General features: G+C 45.8%; 1 protein-coding gene across 1 annotated transcript in view; it reads left to right on the plus strand.

Moving 5' to 3' along the window:
• The window catches only part of LOC103350800 (cyclic nucleotide-binding domain-containing protein 2), a 115,238-nt gene that overhangs the window by 83,497 nt on the left and 13,317 nt on the right, over window positions 1–18,424 (plus strand). The window contains exon 10 of the mRNA XM_051820266.2: window positions 12,750–12,827. Within this exon, the coding sequence (XP_051676226.2) occupies window positions 12,750–12,827 (78 nt within the window). The remainder of the gene's footprint in view (window positions 1–12,749; window positions 12,828–18,424) is intronic.

An 18,424-nucleotide genomic window follows, 5' to 3' on the forward strand; every position in this document is an offset into this window, starting at 1 on the left:
TTGGATTTAATTTGCTCTTTTTCTTCTAATTTCCTAAAGTAGAAGCTGAGATAATTGATGTTACATCTCTCTTCTGCTCTAATACATGTGCACTCCATGCTTTGTTTCTCCTAAAGCTCTGCGTTGGCTCCACCTCACAAATATAGATACATTGAGTCATGTTCTTGTTGTTTACTCTCCAGGTATTTTGGATTTTCTCAGCTGTCTTTCTGGTATTGATGCCTAGTTCAATTGCATTTTTTGTGTGACAATGCATATTATATAATTCCTGTTCTTTTAAATTTGTTATATTTTATGGTGCAGAATGCAGCCTTAGTGGAAAAGTGTATATAAGCCTAAGAAAGAGTGTGTGTGTTGCTGTGGTTGAATCGTGTGGTGCACAGGCATCAGTGATGTGCGTGGTGGTGAGCTCAGACATGTGGCTGGTTTTCTGCTGCCAGGTCTGCCATCTCTGGTACGAGGGTGTCAGTCTCCACTGCGGTGGTGGGCTCTGGCTTTCTCCCGGGCCCCTCAGTTTTTACCTTCCGTGCTTGAGTGCTCTGCTGCTCGTGCCCACTGAGGACTGTCTGGTCTTGGAGCATCGACTGCTTTATCCTTGTGTGATTCCTCTCTTCATTCCTGACGGCTTGCCTTGCTCTGAAGTCTGCTCTGTCTGAAATTCATACGTGGAGCTACTTTTGCTTTCTATTGGTTAGCATTAACATGGTGTGTCTTTCTGCATCCGTTTAATTTTAATCTGTGGATCTTTATATGTAAAGAGATTTCCTTATAGGTGACGTAGAGTTGTGTGTTGTTTGTTGAGCCACTCTGACAATCTCCTGTTCCTTATTTGGCACATTCATTTAGACTGTTGACCTTTAAGATGTTTATTGATACAGTTGGATTAATATCTACCATATTTGTTACTGTTTCCCATTTGTTGCCCTTATTCTTTGTTCCTATTTTCATATTCCATGCCTTTTATGAATTTTGTGGTTTTAATCAAACATTTTATATGATCCCATTTTCTCTCCTTTCATAGAGTATCAATAAGTTTCTTTACAAGTTGTTTTTACTGGTCATCCTAGAGTTTACAATTTACATTTACAATTAACCCAAGCCTACTCTCAAATAACATTATACGCCTTATAGATAGGGCAAGCACTTCATAATAATAAAATATCCCTAATTCCTATCTCTCCTTTTTGCTTGGAATTTAAAAAAAAAAGACTTTTTCTATTTGAAAGAGTTACAGTAGTGAGAGCTGCAATGGCCAAAACTGGGCCAGGCTGAAACCAGGAGCCACGAACTTCTTATAGGTCTCCCACGTGGGTGGCAGGCCCCTAACACTTGGGCCATCTTCTGCTGCTTTCCCAGGTCATTAGCAGGGAGCTGATCAGAAGTGGAGCAGCTGAGACCTGAACCAGTGTCCATTGGGATGCCAGCATCACAGGTGGCGGCTTTACCCGCTACACCACAACAACAGCCCTCTGGAATTTTTAAATTTAACTATCACTATTGTATTCTCTGTGAGTTTTTTCCTCCCCATGTGAAAAATCAGACAAAAGACAAAAGCAAGCACACAAAAACTTTCTGTATTCTTTCCCCAAGAAGTCTGAAAGAGGAAGTTAATCTTTTTTCTTTGCAAAATGTGTTGGGATGGGCATTTAGCCTTGTGGTTAAGATGCCTGGGTCTCAGCGTTGGAGTATCCAGGCTTGATTCTTGGCTGCAGTTCCTGACTCCAGCTTCTTACTAATGCAGACCCTGGGAGGGGGCAGGTGAGAGCTCAAGTAACTGGGTTCCTGCTACCCACATGGGAGACCTGGATTGTATTCCTGTTGCCTGGCTTTGTTCTGGTCCAGCCATAGCCATTGCAGGCATTTGGATGGGTGGGTGGGAGAGGGGAGAGCTCGCTCTCTCTCTCTGTCTCCCCCTCCATCTATCTGTCCATCTCTTTCTATTTCTGCTTTTCAAAAGAATTATTTTTAATGTATTAAATCTGTCACTGTATTTCCTATCTCAGTTAGCAGCAGTAATGTGCCTCTGGGTGGCCCAGCAGAGTATATGGATGCACAGGTTTTGTTGTAGGGTAAGATGGCCAAAAGTAGAGTTAAGGTATTTTTAGCTTAAATATAATTTTAAACTTAAATATGTATGAATCTGCTTGTCAATGCAGGGAAAACTTCAAGCCCACAGACTCCATCGCTGCTTTTCTTAGCTCTGCTCAGCTGGTTCTTACTGGACCCCAAATCTGGACCTCAGGGTACTTCAAGGCAAACGTCAGTCACAGGCATGAAAGGCGTTTCCAGGAAGTCTCAGCTCTCCGTGATCCTGTGCGTGGTCATGTCAGGAACAGGAAATTATGAGGGTGCCTGAAAGAGTTCATGGAAAATGGGAACAGATTACACAAATTTTCCATACATTTAAAAATAATTTACTAATTTATTGAAGGGCAGAGAGAGAGAAAGGGAGAGAGAGGGAGATCTGTCAGCTGGTTCACTCCCCAGATGGCCCCAAAGGCTGGGGTTGGGCTAGGCTGAAGCCAGGAGTCTAGAACTCTGTCTGGGGCAGGGTCCCAAGCCCTTGAGCCATCTTCCACTTCCTTCCCAGGTGCGTTATCAAGGACCTGGATTGGAAATGGAGCAGTGGGACCTAAAACAGCACTCCGGGCCAGTGCCGGGGCTCAATAGGCTAATCCTCCGCCTGCGGTGCCGGCACCCCAGGTTCTAGTCTTGGTCGGGGCGCCGGATTCTGTCCCGGTTGCCCCTCTTCCAGGCCAGCTCTCTGCTGTGGCCAGGGAGTGCAGTGGAGGATGACCCAAGTGCTTGGGCCCTGCACCCGCATGGGAGACCAGGAGGAAGTACCTGGCTCCGGCCTTCTGATCAGCGCTGGCCGCAGTGCGCCGGCCGTGGCAGCCATTGGAAAGTGAACCATCGGCAAAAGGAAGACCTTTCTCTCTGTGTCTCTCTCACTGTCCACTCTGCCTGTCAAAAAACAAAACAAAACAAAAAAAACAGCACTCCACTATGGGATGTCAGTGTCACCAGCAGACCAGCAGTAGCTTCACCACTGTGTCAGAATGCCAGCCCCTCCATGCACTTGTTAAAAGTCTGTCATATAATCTTAAATCACAAATTAAGAGGCAATAGTGACCTTAGGAATAGTACAAATGATTTGTTCAGAGACCAGAGTAGAAGTTTTTTCAGACTGCCTACTTACTTATTTTACTGCCCAGGGAATGAGGTCTGTATTCCCTCAGCTTTGAATTACAGGTTGGTCCATGGGCCATTTCTGACCTCCAGGTATCTTCTGTGAAAACGTGCTAACATTGCTAACATTCAAAACCTTAAAGATCTCTTGTAAAAATCAAGTTTTTGATTTCCCTGTTAAAACTAGAAGAACCAGCTGGATCGGAATAGTGCAACCCTGTGGACAAGTGGTGGAGTCTGCAGTCCCCGGTTCCCACCATTCACCATGGTCTCTTCCCTTTCCCATCCCACTCATTTCTGATGGCCTGTGGGTCATTGCAGAACTCAGAGCCTTTTTTTTTTTTTTTTTTTTGACAGGCAGAGTGGACAGTGAGAGAGAGAGACAGAGAGAAAGGTCTTCCTTTGCCGTTGGTTCACCCTCCAATGGCCGCCGCGGCCGGCGCACCGCGCTGATCCGATGGCAGGAGCCAGGAGCCAGGTGCTTTTCCTGGTCTCCCATGGGGTGCAGGGCCCAAGTACTTGGGCCATCCTCCACTGCACTCCCTGGCCACAGCAGAGGGCTGGCCTGGAAGAGGGGCAACCGGGACAGAATCCGGCGCCCCGACCGGGACTAGAACCCGGTGTGCCAGCGCCGCAAGGCGGAGGATTAGCCTAGTGAGCTGCGGCGCCGGCCAGAACTCAGAGCCTTTAAGAAGGCTGCTCTGAACCGACTTTCCTCCCTCTCAAAAGCCAGGGGGCGTCCGAGTCAGAACAGCAGGCTACCTTATTCAACTTGGGACATTATTTATAAAGTAGGAGACAGAGTATCTTAGTCCACTGTTGCTGTAACAGGATTCCACAGACTGGGTCATTTATAAAGAAAATAACTTGATTCCTCACAGTTGTTGAGGCTGGGAAGTCCGAGAGCCTGGTGCAGGCGTCCGGCAGGGGCCCCCACAGCGCATGACAGCACAACAGGCAACCACTGCAGGGTCACCGAGGTTTGGAGGGGACGTTCACCCTGCAGCGCAGCAGTAATGCTTCTGTGTAAAGCAGACACGCAAACAAATAAAAACTCCACCTCGGGCAAGCACAGGTCCGTCCCTGGGTAGTTAGTCTCTGGAAGACAACTGAATTTTGCGACTTCAAACACAGTTGCCTTTCTTCATAAAATTTAAAAGCTTTTAGATTTTGTTAGCCTAGCATTAGGCACTTTGAGGACTCAGCAATACCGACAGGCGGCATGGACAGCAGAACGTGAAAACAAAACAAGAGCTGGGGGTGAGAGGCTGGGAACTGGAAAGAGGAGGGGCAGACGGAAGAAGAACTGAAGGAGCAGGAAGTGAGGACTGAGCATCTTGGGTTTCAGCACCCGTCCTTTGAGAGCCGTTTTGTTCTGGGCTGCTACTGTTAATTAATCCAGCAGGTGGAGCTCTGGAATACCAAATAAACTTCAGTCCTTAATTTAAAGAAGTGTGTCGCCTGGCCCTTCTCAGTGCTGAGGGATGCCCAGGGTAGAAAGGCTTCATGGCCAATCACCCTGTATTTGAGACTGTTTATCTTACAAAAATACATAAAATAATCTATCAGAAAGGTGACATTTAGGAGGAAAATTGGGGATGCTGTTTGAGTCGTGTTGTTTTCCATTTTCTTAAACATACAATATCAATTGAAGAAATTCAACAGTGGGGCCAGCATTGTGGCATCCAGTTGCCACATGGGAAGGAAGGCTGTGCCATCAGAGGTGGACCTAGGAGAAGGCCTGTCTGTCCTGACAGAGACTCCAGGCCTCTGCTGGTGTGGCTTGTGGCTCTGCAAGGATCCTCACCTGGGTGCTTGGGTACTTTCGATCTTTAGCAGGGTTGTAACAGGAAGTCTAAAAGGGGAGGTGAAGTGATCCGCAGGAGACAAGTGAAGTGCTCAGTGTTTGTGTGTTTTCAGAGCGCGTGGCTCAGACTGAAAGCCAAATACTCTGATGGAGAAGCTGTTGGGACTGCAAGTTGGCAGTGAGGAGTGCCAGTGGGTACGTGTTACTAGGGATGCCCTTTAAGATAGATACATGTTACTGAGGATGCTAATAGGTCTCCTAGGGAGCCAGCAGCTGGAAATCTGTCTCTCTCAGCCTCTCAATACATAAACATTTCAACTAAATGAGATTTAAAGTATATAGTAACTGTAGAGTACCAGTGAGCACTCATAATCAATGACAAAGGCTAACTTGCTTAGAAATTACCTCTTCGGGCTGGTGCTGTGGCACAGTGGGTTAACACCCTGGCCTGAAGCGCTGGCATCCCATATGGGTGCCGGCTGCTCCACTTCCAATCCAGTTCTCTGCTATGGCCTGGGAAAGCAGTAGAAGGTGGCCCAAGTCGTTGGGCCCCTGCACCTGCGTGGGAAACCCAGAAGAAGTTCTTGGCTCCTGGCTTCGGATCAGTGCAGCTCCGGCCATTGTGGCCATCTGGGGAGTGAACCATCGGATGGAAGACCTCTCTCTCCCTCTCTCTCCCTCTCTCTCCCTCTCTCTCCCTCTTTCTCCCTCTCTCTCCCTCTCTCTCCCTCTGCCTTTCCTCACTCTGTGTAACTCTGACTTTCAAATAAATAAATTAATCTTTTAAAAAAAGAAATTACCTGTTAGAGTATTTTTATGTATCAACCATGAAATGTCAAAACAGAAAAAAGCGCCTGCCTGTTTAGCCCCTGGGTTATCTCGGATATGCCAGAGCCATGTTCCAATCTACTTGACCAGCAGAAAATAGAAGAAATGAAAGCACAACTAAGCCCAAACCCATCCTCCTGCTTAAAAAGAACAACTCGGAAGGTTGATATCAACGTGGGAACTATGTCTTCCCTGTTTATGCTGGCTCAGATCTTCGTGGAAGTGATTGGCTGGTTTAGGGCTTGTAAGGCTAAGAAGTTCAGGCAGCGCTTCACTTCATTTCCTGGTAATTTGCTCCTAGAGATTCCGGTTAGAAATCATGCTCGTCTACTCTTGCTTCCCTTTGAGCTGATTGCATTTAGAATTAGGAAGTTCTAACAGAATGGAGAAGGCTCATCCGCCAAGCATCCAGCACACCCCGGGCTCCATGCTTGGTGCTCTGTGTTTACCGTCCGACAGCACTATACCTATGGGAAACCTGGCAGCCCGAGAAGGGAAGTGACTTATCCCCAGCCACCAACGTCTGTCTGACTCCAGAGACAAAGTTCCTCTCCCAACTCACCTCATCTTTCCAACTCAGCTCAACAAAAGGCCTCAGAGTGCTTGTGTTGGGCACTGCTACAGCCCCCAGGGACATGGCAGCGACACAGACAACAAACCTGCCTTGAAGGGTCCATGTCCTAGAGACTCCCAGATCATCATGTAGGATGAGGAGTATTTAGAATCACTTCAGATATCTTTAAACTGTCTGGGGAGTGACTAAGAAAGGGACGACAAACCATCCGAGTCCTCACTCAGCACGAAACCACAGGCGCTGCTTTTCCTAAGGCTACGAGAACCAGGGCAAGGTTTTATTTTCTGCAATTCAAAAGCATTAAGAAACAGAGCAGTCATGCAAGCATGGAACAGCAATAGAAGGGATCTTACTAATATAAGTGTTCATTTCATGATTTATCTGCTGCTGGTACCACTTTACAGTTCCATACTGGCCTTATCTGCCAGTAGATACCAGGGCCCCTCTTGCTACTTAGTTCTTGCATCGTGTAATGAAAAGTCATGTTCTCCGTTCCACAGACATTCCATGTAGCTGCACAAGCAACTCTTACTCCGTCTTTCCCTCAGCTTTCAAACTTCCACGGCTTTGGAGAAGAGCTGAGAGTAGCCCAAATTAAAAAGGAAATTGGACTTAGCAAACCGTTTCTAAGACTTTCCAAAGTGTATTTATGTAATTGAGCAGTGTAGAGTTATTTTGGAACATCAAGCAGAAACTTTCTTTTGCACACATAATCTTTTTCTTTTTAAATAGAGAATAAAAATCAACTAGGGATTATTGTCTTGAGGATCTTGGTATCGTACTAACTGAAAGATTCAGGTAGGTATCAACACCAAAACAATTTCAGGAAACTCTGCTTTTACCCTTTATTAATAAGAGGTCTTGCATTGGGATGAGAACATTAGCAATTTTGAGTGTATCCTTATACTGTGAACATTTTGACCAGGCCAATATGATACTGCCTTCTTACTCCTTGTTTAGTCCATGCCCAGGTGCCTCCTAAACAATATAGATTTGGGAACCACCTGGAGCTACCTTTTTTCTTTTGTAGTTGTACTGGTCTATTAAAAAACCTAGATGCTTTCTTCCTATGCAAAGGAATAATCTAGACATTTAGATACTGAGACCCCTGCCCTTAGTGAGGTGGAAATAAAGAGTTCTCTGCTCTGCTCTCAGCTCAGCTGCCTCGCCACTCAGGATCCCTCCAACACCCCGTTCCCTCCCCCAACACATACATGAGCACACTAGCGCAGGGACCAGATTTATAACTATGAATGCAAGTTACTACCCTAGATTTCTGCTTTTTGGGCATAAAAAGGGGATTCCACTATGCACAAGGAAGAGAAGACAGTGGGAAAAGAGAAGTAGAGAATGTTCACAACCTCTCATTATGAAGAGGCACAGAGAGTGGCAGAAACCAGGCCAATGAAAGGGAGGGAAGAAACCAGCCTGAAGTGTTGGAATTGTGACTGCAAAATCGCTATGGCTTACTGTAAACCTTCCTGTCTTCCCAGCAGTCACTGTCACTGCCTCACACAGCACTAGAAACCTTGCATTCTGGTAATTTAAAACTTTGTAAAAGAAACACTTCCTATATCTAATTATTCTTTTCCTTTGAATGAAAAAGAATCTTTTAAAAATATTTGATTTATTTATTTGAGAGGTAGAGTTATAGACAATGAGAGTAAGAGACAGATAGAAAGGTCTTCCTTCCATTGGTTCACTCCCCAAAAGGCTGCAATGGCTGGGGAGCTGCACTGGTCTGAAGCCAGGAGCCAGGAGCTTCTTCCAAGTCTCTCATGTGGGTAGTAGGGGCCCAAGGACTTGGGCCATCTTCTACTGCTTTCCCAGGCCATAGCAGAGAGCTGGATCAGAAGAGGAGCAGCTGGGACTTGAACTGGTGCCCATATGGGATGCCGGCACTGCAGGCAGTGGCTTTACCCGCTATGCTACAATGATGACCCTGAAACTGGCTTTTTAAAAGTCTCCCCTTGGGGCCAGCGCTGTGGTGTAGCAGGTAAAGCCACCACCTGTGGTGCCAGCATCCCATATAGGTCCTGGCTGCTCCACTTCTGATCCACCTCCCTGCTGATGTGCTTCTGGCTCCTGGCTTCTGATCAGTCCAGCTCCAGCCACTGCTGGCTGCCATTTGGGGAATGAATGAGCATATGAAAAATCTCTCAAATAATAAAAAAAAGTCCACCCTTATTGTATCTCCTGTCCTTTACACTGATTTTTTAAGTTCCAATTAAGCAAAATTTGAAATAACACTAACATCTTGTCATCACAAGTGATCTAATTGTTTCCCACGTGCACTGTTCAAGGAAAACAAGTGTTCTGATATTTTTATTTATTTATTTATTTATTTATTTATTTTTTGACAGGCAGAGTGGACAGTGAGAGAGAGAGACAGAGAGAAAGGTCCTCCTTTGCCGTTGGTTCACCCTCCAATGGCCGCCGCGGCCGGCGCACCGCGCTGATCCAATGGCAGGAGCCAGGAGCCAGGTGCTTTTCCTGGTCTCCCATGGGGTGCAGGGCCCAAGCACTTGGGCCATCCTCCACTGCACTCCCTGGCCACAGCAGAGAGCTGGCCTGGAAGAGGGGCAACCGGGACAGAATCCGGTGCCCCGACTGGGACTAGAACCCGGTGTGCCGGCGCTGCAAGGCGGAGGATTAGCCTAGTGAGCCGCGGCGCCAGCCGTGTTCTGATATTTTTTAAGAGAAAAATGGTGACACATGCAGCTTGCAGTGAACTGCAAAGCTGTTAATGGTTTGGGGTTCTGGAGGACATCAGGACACAATGGTTTGGGCAAGTTTAAGCATCCTATTTCAACTTCTAGCATTTTGGTCCATTTCCCAAGTAGCTATTGCTATTTTGGGAGAGCAGAATAAAGTTTTGGAGATAAAATCTGGATTGAAAAACAGTTTTACAGAACCCTGAACCTGATGAGATGCTGATGAGTGAAGTATTTCTGTATCATAATTGGGGATATTCTCTACAAAATGTAGATTTTCATAGCTACCCATCTTAATAGAGTGATACATTAGCAAAGTTTCTATTGAATTATGTTTTATTACTACTCAGAATTTTAAGGGCTTGGGTTTTAAGAATTTAATATAAAACCACATGAGGCTAAGTTTTAGGAAAATGGAATCCATTCTTCATAACAGGAAAAGAATTTTGGCGGTACAAGCATGGAAAATAAAAAGTCATTCAGATAGACTTCCTCAAGGGCTCATTTTAGCATGAAAAAGAGTTGCAGAAATATAGTATAAAGGTGTAATAAGAAAGTATTAAGTTGCTTTGTAAATGTATACAGGTAACAGTTAGTGGGTATGCTAATCGGTATCCCTGGTGACATATCATGATGGGCATCTTGAGTGATGTGGGTCCCAATGGACATCCCTAGTAACATGCATCCCAGTGGGTGTCCCTAGAGACATGTGTCCCAATGGACGTCCCTAGTGTCGTGCACCTTAGTGGGCATCCCTAGTGACGTGTATTCTAACGGGCTTCCCTATTGACATGTGTCCCAATGGGCATGTCTTGTGACATGCACCCTAATGATGTCCCTAGTGACTTGTATTCTAATGGGCTTCCCTAGTGACGTGTATTCTAATGGACATCCCCAATGACTTGTATTCTAATGGGGTCCCTAGTGATGTGTATTCTAATGGACATCCCCAATGACTTGTATTCTAATGGGGTCCCTAGTGACGTGTATTCTAATGGGCTTCCCTAGTGAGGTGTATTCTAACGGGCTTCCCTAGTGACATGCGTCCCAATGGGCGTGTCTTGTGACATGCACCCTAATGGGCTTCCCTAGTGACATGTATTCTAATGGACATCCCCAATGACTTGTATTCTAATGGGCTTCCCTAGTGATGTGTATTCTAATGGACATCCCTAGTAACGTGCACCCTAAGGGACGTCCCTAGTGACATGCATCCTAAGGCGCATTCCTGAAAGAGACAGAGATCTCCCACCTGATGGTTCACTCCTCAAGTGTCTGCAATAGCAAGGGCTGGACCAGCTCAAAACTAGGAGCTGAGAATTCTGTCTGGATCTTCAGTGTGGGTGGCAGGGACCCAACTACTTGAACCATCATGCGCTGCCTCCCAGAATGCACATTGGTAGGAAGCTGGAATTGAGCAGGGGGCCAGGACTTGAACCCAGGCCTCCAAATTGTGATTTGGGATCTTAAGTAATGGCTTAACCATTAACCAAATGCTTACCCCCTTCATTTTTTTCATAACTACTGTTGATGGCCTAGTTTGTTCATTTTAGTGCTGTGAGAAACAAAAGATAAAAATATAGAGATAAAAGATAAAGATTACAAAGAAGTTGAGAGTGTAGGCTGTATTCTCAGAGACAAAATGAAAATGGGTTTACTATACATGTTCATAAAATGGCTTGCATAAATAAAGGTGCAGAATAAGTAGTAATTATAATTCAGTTTCCCACAGTCAACCATGATCCAAAAACATTAACTGTAAAATTCTGAAATTTGCCACATTCACATAATTTTACTATAGTATATTATTACAATTGTTCTATTTTGTTATTAATTATTATGATGATCTCTTATGGTGCCTAATTTGCCAGTTAAACTTTATCATGATATGGATAGGGAGAAAGTTAGTGTGTGTAGGGTTTGATGCTACCAGGGCATTCACTGGACTATTGGGAAATATCCCCTTGGATAGGGGTGAGTGCTGTACATTACACATCTGGGACGCACCACTGGAGAATGTAATGTCCTTGTGCATGACTGTGATGGGCGCTTTGTGTTGTTTTAGAGTATAGAATGATCAGAAATAAGCTGCTTACTTCACAGGCTGCTCAGCAGGGAGCAAGTTGCCAACAGGGCCAAAAGCAACTAATGTGTGTAAAGAACAGTACCTTCTCAGGAGGAACCAGAGGTTAGAATCAGCATGTGTCCATGTGATGTGGACAATTCTGTGCTGCTATGGGCCCACAATGCTGTCCAAGGACACAGATCCAGGGAGCCTGGGAAGGCAGGGTTGGTTCTCTGCACGGCTAGTGACAGGGTCTTTGGTATCAAGGTGAAGGTGACCTTAACCATAGGACGTGCTAGGATGTGGAAGAAAGAAGGGCAGGATCGAGTCTGGCTGGGCTGTGAGCTGGGGAAATTTAAGGGACTAAAGGCTGGACCCCTTCCAGAGAGATGCTGGAAGTCCAAATCGCTAGGCCTACGAAGGCATAGCAAGCGTTTATTTAATACCTTCCTAAATGTCAAAAGCCCTAGGGATCATTAGGGCGCTTGTTAAACACCTGCTGCCAGGCCCTGCCCCAGGTCTCCTGCAGCGGTCTTTAGGAGCAGTGCTGGGGGTGGTGTTTCCCACTAGTGCTCCATTGACTCTTGATAACTAGGTGAGTTTAGGAAACACAGCTTTAATTCAGCCCAGTCTGATGTCAGGATTCAAGTTCTCTCACTCACCAGGCAGGGCAAGGCTGCGAAGCAGTGATTTTTGGATTCAGGGGGCTGTGGAAGTAAAACAGGAAAGGATCCTGGAAACAAGAGACAGCCTTGCGAAAGGAGACTGTCACTTTCTCCAAGTGGGAATTCGGGCTACAGGAAGAGGAACTGTTTGAAGCAGGGCTGTAGCAGTTGTGGAAAACTGGAAGAGATCCCGAGGATTGCACTGAGTCAGGCACTGGGCCACAGGAGGGTGTGGTGGTCCAGCTCCCCAGCCCTCCTGATGCAAGCAGAAGACTTCAGCATGTGTGGAGTCTTTGTCTTAATGGCCGGACGAAGCCCTGGACGGAGGTGCACCCTTATGAGTGAGGAGCAGGCGGCGTCTCTTCTGAGAAGGGTGTTGTTAGTGGGTGACAGCCGCTGTGGCACAGGGCAGGTCCCTAGCACACTAGAACTCACAGGGGGCTGCACAGGCATGCTTTCTGTGGGTCCAGATGCTCCGGGGCTGGGTGTCGGTCACCTCCTGAGTCCAGTAGAGTCGGGGTGGGGGTGAGCATGTGCCAGACGCCCACAAGGGGAAGGAGAATTGGAAGGATCTGGGCAAAGCTGGGGAGCCCAGGAGACCCTTCCCACAGGACAGCCTTGGTCCTCAGCAGCCTGGGAGGATTCTGGAAGCTGATCCTTTCCACCAGGTGAGGTTAGAGTAGGCAGGTGGCAGGGGTGGGGTGGGGAGAGGGAGGGGCTGGAGTAAGAGGGGAGGAAGTGATTAGTGGGTTTTGTTGGGCCAAGAGTAGGTATTGAATAAACTAGGAAGTAATGCATTTTGACTTTGTAGAATGAACAACAGGAATTACAGCTACTTTTAAAGAATTCAGGTGGCAGTCTGGAGAAGTTTCTAAATGCTGCTAAATTTGTTTTCCTCTCTCAACAGGAATCTCCCATTATTCTCTTCATGGCCAAAAGGGAAGATAGACTTTCTGGTTGATTGTTCCCTACGCCGATACTACAGGTTATATTGTTATATTTTGTACCCTAAGTTCCTATTTCAGAGGCAGTTAGTAAACACCTGAGCGAAGTGTGTGAAATGAATTGGAACTCTTGGCTGTCTTCACCTTTCAGAACGCCCTCTGCGCCTCACGCTCCTACCTGCTGCTTGGAACCGTGTCAGTCACGTGTCCCACGCAACCTCTCCCAATTACTCCGTCCGTGTGACTGCCGTGTCCATCAAACCCGTAGTACCTTGTTTGTAAGTCCCTTAGGACCCTTGCTAGTTACATTCTTCTTTTTCTTCCTCAACAACATTTAATTACTTATTTATATCTCTCCTTAGTCCATAAAGGAAACCTAGAGAAGGAGGAGAAAGTGGTAATGAGAGGAGAATAAATACAGGACTATAAGGTGAAGCCAAGTTAAAAACATTTACTAGGTCCTTGCCATGTCCCTTGTGCCTGGCACTGTCTTCCAGGCTGGAAGGCAGACCCCAGTGGGGCCAGAGCTTTGGCTTAGGGCCAGCTCAGCTCTGGGACTTGAGTGGGGCCAAGCTTTGGCTTAGGGCCAGCTCAGCTCTGGGATGTGAGTGGGGACCAGAGCTTTGGCTTAGGGCCAGTTCAGCTCTGGGACGTGAGTGGGGCCAAGCTTTGGCTTAGGGCCAGTTCAGCTCTGGGACTTGAGTGGGGCCAAGCTTTGGCTTAGGGCCAGTTCAGCTCTGGGACGAGAGTGGGGCCAAGCTTTGGCTTAGGGCCAGTTCAGCTCTGGGACGTGTGGGGACCCGCTCGGCCGCAGCAGGGTTCCCGCGTTCATGACTCAGCCGCTCTTCCCTCATCTGTGCACACAGTCACCGTTGCTCAGCACTGTTAGTCTGGAGGAATCAGGCAGCAGTGTAGTCTCGATGGTGCTGTGGTCTTATCAAAGAACTGCAGCTCCATCGCTGCCTTGGGAGCTCTTCTCTGAGCCTCTTTTCAGGTTTAGGGGCTTCTGCACCGAGGCCGTAAAGGCTTGTATGCCGGGGACTTCTGTGCAGCCTGTGTGAATTCACTCTACTTTGTAAATAATAGCTAAGCAAATGAATCTCTGGTAGGTTTTTCATCAAGTGACAGCTGTCTCTGTAAAGGAAACCTCCTTTTTATGTGGCTTTCTCCTCTATTGGCTAGCGGCAGCAAACAAGGAAATGACCCATCATTTTCCAAATGTTGTGGGAGTAACCAGTGGCACCGACATAATCACTCATGGCTCCAGGGAACACTGTGGATAGAATGTTATGACTACAAACATGTGGAAATGTAGGTTATTACCATGGCAACACAGAAAGCTATAGATGTTCCGAAATCACTACCTAATTTCTATACTTTGACCAAAGTAATTATAAGGAAAGTCCTTTCTAGGCCATTTTTATTTATTTATTTTTATTTATTTGAAAGGCAGAGAGAGAGAGAGAGAGAGAGAAAGAAGGAGAGAGAGAAGGACAGACCGAGATCTCCTGGCTGCTGGTTCACTCCCCAGATGCCTGCAACAGCCTGGGCTAGGCCATTCTGAAGCCAGGAAGCTGGAATCAGAAGTGGAGTCAGGAGTCAAACACCATTTTTAAAGCAAAACATCTGCATTAGGAAAGTTTAAGATGTTTTTGATCTAGCAAAAGATTCTGGTTGGGATCCACGCATCACATTTTGGATTGCCTCAGTTCAAGTCCCTGCTCTTCTGATTCCAGCCTCCTGTTAATGCACACCATGGGAGGCAGTACAGGTAGCTGGGTTCCTGCTACCCACGTGGGAAACTTGGACTGAGTTTCTGGCTCCTAAGTACTTTAGGGGAGTGAACTAGTAGAAGACAGTTCTCTGTCTCAGTCCCTCTCTCTTTCTCTGCCTCTCAAAGAAATAAAATAATAAATTATAATTTTTTTAAGTTTTTGAAAAATCTTACATACATTTACTCTAATTTTCAACTTATATCTATGCATGAAGCAAGAATAAGAAAAACTGTAAATTCAGTATAGTTTAGTTTTCATTACAACTGACCTTTGAAATGGTATTTTTTATTATAACAACTATCATCTCAGATAATAACTAGTAATTAGAACTTTTCTCACAGGACTTAGTTCTTAAAAATGCTGAATTTTGCTGCTCTATTTTCAAAATTATATAAGTTAGTAATCTACAATTATAAGTATAAGTGCTCCTCCATGAATTATAGTTTCACTCCCGTGGAAGCTCCAAGAAATGTTAATTTCCTTGATCTTTTCTCTTCCATTATATAATAAAGTCAGTTAGCAAGGGACTGAATGCTTTAACTCAGAAAGAAGATATTGGACTCTGTTCTGCCGAAGAGCGTAAGAAACCATTATGTACATCAGGGGTTCTGCCATCATCACCTGAGGGCTTTTCCTTAAGGCAAGGTTGCAGCTGGTACAGTGTGGGTGGTGGACTTGGAGACGTGGGGTCAGCCTGTGATCCCAGAGCAGACGAGGTCTAGTCAGGAAGACATTAGGTGACTGCTTGTCTGAGGGAAATAATCTAGGAGTCTGGGAGCAAATGCTAGGCAGAGCCGAATAAATCTGCAAGGCAGGGAAGGTGTTTGGCACAGCAGTGAAGTCACCGCTTGGGACTTCTGCATCCCACACTGGAATGCCTGGTTAGATTCCTGCACATTCTGCTTCTGACCCAACTTCTGTTGCTGCACGCCCTAGATGCCGCAGACAATGGCTCAAATACTTGGGTCCCTGCCATGCACATGAGAGGCTCACATGGAATTTCAGGCTCCTGGTTTTGGCCTGGCCCAGCTTTGGCTGTTGCAGGATTTTGGGGAGTGAACCAGCAATCAGAAGATATTTCTCGCCCTCCCCCCAAATAAAGTAAAAATAAGAAAATAACAAAACATTTTAAAATTTGCAAAAGGTAGCTTTCTTGCTTTAGGCAGATATTCATTCAATCCCAAGTCATGTTTCCCAAGCTTTTCTGACCACAATCATATACAAGCAATATATATCAATATCATGGCCCGACATATATTCCTAATGGTGTCAGACTTTCAGAAAGAATCGTGCCCTTCCTATGGGTGAGGCTCTTGGGTGTTTTCAGTTTCTTTTGTTAGCAGTTGTTGATAGGAGACTTACTATACTGGTTTTCTGAAAGAAATCCAAAGCTTAAAATATATTGTTCTGGAGACTGGGGAGATGGGTTGAATAAAGCAAAATAATAACAACAACAACAGCAGCAACAATAAGGGAAAGCCTGGTTTTTATTTCAGGGAGATTTAAAGCTCCTTAAAAGTTAAGGTATAACTCAGGAAACATCAGAATTGCACTTTAAAGTAAGTAAGTAAATCTATAAAGCAAATTAACAGGCAAAGCAATATTAATCCAAATTAGTTAGAGAGGTTGGTTCAGATGTGAACGGGGAATAGGGTCAGTGGCGGGAGGTTTCCTAAACAAATAAGTGTAAGCCAGCGTTGATTGGTGGAGTTAGTGGTTCTGGGTTTGAGGTGCAGAGTGTGTGTAGTGCACAAGATGCAGCAATTCTCTTAAGAGAGAAGAGGCAGGTGGAAGCTCTCAAAACTTTAGACTCAGCCTCATAAAGTCCTGAGAAGAGAACTACCCTTAGGCATGTGCAGGGTACTTCTGAACGTTTGTGGGAAAGTGGAATTGAAAGATCAGTTTATTTCAGTGCAAAATTTCCTTAATCCGTGCATAGTTGTTTTTTTTTTTTTGTAATAAACATTTCCACCAACTTTTTGAAGACCCCTTGCAAGTGAGAGTATGATGGTATTGAAGGATTATTCTAGGGACTTGGCTGAGAGAGGATGTGTTGTCATCATATTTATACCAGAACATTATTGTAACATGGGGAGCGTGAGAAACCTGAGCTAATGTCACAGAAGTGAGAATACAAGAGGGAAGGTCTCGGAGGCTCGAGGATGCACTGGGCACCTGTAGGTCAGTTTTGAGACCTGATTCTTGGTCTAAGCCTCCAGAGCTGAGTGTGACTTGGGAGAGGAGTAGAGGGGTCCTTGTTGCTTGCCAAGGCACTGTCCCCCTCTAACCTGACTTGAAGTGCCTGTATTCATCAAACCATAAAGATCAACATCCTTTGAGAGTCTTCCTACTTGGTGAGATGGGACAATAACCTTTCGCCAGCTGCCCTCCTAACTCTGAAAAGTTGTGTACAAATTTAGGGAAATCTGACAACTCTTTTTTTTTTTAAGATGTAAAAAAATAAAAAGTATTTGAAAGGCAGAGTTACAGAAAGAAGAGGAGAGACAGAGATCTTCCATCTGCTAGTTGACTTCCCAAATGGCCTCAACAGCTGGGGCTGGGCCAGGCCAAAGCCAGGAGCCCAGAGCTTCTTCCGGGTCTCCCATGTGGGTACAAGGGCCCAGGGACTTGGGTCATCTTCCAGTGCTTTCTCAGCACATTATCAGGGAGCTGGATCAAAGTGGAACAGCTGGGTCTCAAACCAGCACCCATATGGGATGCTGGCGTTGCAGGTGGAGGCTTAACCTGCTGTGCCACAGCACCATCCCCAGTCTCCCAGCTCTTGAAGGATTGGAACTAGACCCTCCAAGGTAATGAAAGAAGAGAGATGCTGGGCCTCAGAGCTCTGTGTCCTCTTCCTAGAGGCTCACCTGTCCCTTGGGGATCTGGTTAACACCCTTGCTCTCCTCCTACGTTAATGCTGGAGTCGGCCTGCCTCACTCACCTCCCTGGGGAGACCTGGGCTCAGTTTCATTAAGGGAGCTTGACAGCAAGTGAGCCTACAAAGACCCATTATCATCAGTTTTACAGTGGCTCAGCCGTGAGGGTGTGTGATGATAGCTGGTGTGGGTGAGGGCCCAGCCACGCTGTCCTGTCCTTGTTGTCCACTGCTTTGATCAAAGTGGCTTGTGTATTGATTTCTCCCTTAGTAGCTGGTGAGGTACCTATGGAGAAGGTTAGCATCTTATTCATCTTCATAACCCTTTAGTGTTTTAACTCGGAATGCCTCACATTGATGTCTGTACTTAAATTAATAGCGCAATTCAATGGTAAGGAATTGCTGTTATTCCAGGTCTTTGTGCCTCTACAAGGTGATGTTATAATTCATAGGTGTTTTTATTTAGGAGAATAACCCTAAATTGTCTCTCATGACAATTTTTTTATTTTTATTTTTATTTGTTTATTTATTTTTGACAGGCAGAGTTAGACAGTGAGAGAGAGAGACAGAGAGAAAGGTCTTCCTTTTCTGTTGGTTCGCCCCACCAAATGGCTGCTATGGCTGGCGCGCTGCGCCAATCTGAAGCCAGGAGCTAGGTGCTTCCTCCTGGTCTCCCATGGGGTGCAGGGCCCAAGCACTTGGGCCATCCTCCACTGCCTTCCCGAGCCATAGCAGAGAGCTGGACTCTCGTGACAATTTAATAGAGATTAGTTTACCAACTTAGTGATTAGGATTTAGGTTACCCCTGAGAACATGCATGGTGAATATCACTTGGGAGAGGGGATACTTCAAGTAGGAGCAAGGGGCCTCAAAGATACTTGGAAGGAAGGAAATACAAGGGTCTTCAAAAAGTTCATGGAAAATCCATATCATGAAAGAAATTATTCATAAATATCAATATCATTTTTGTGCAAAAATATACATA

Source organism: Oryctolagus cuniculus, chromosome 8 (genome assembly GCF_964237555.1).
Source record: "Oryctolagus cuniculus chromosome 8, mOryCun1.1, whole genome shotgun sequence".
Classification (NCBI taxonomy): domain Eukaryota; kingdom Metazoa; phylum Chordata; class Mammalia; order Lagomorpha; family Leporidae; genus Oryctolagus; species Oryctolagus cuniculus.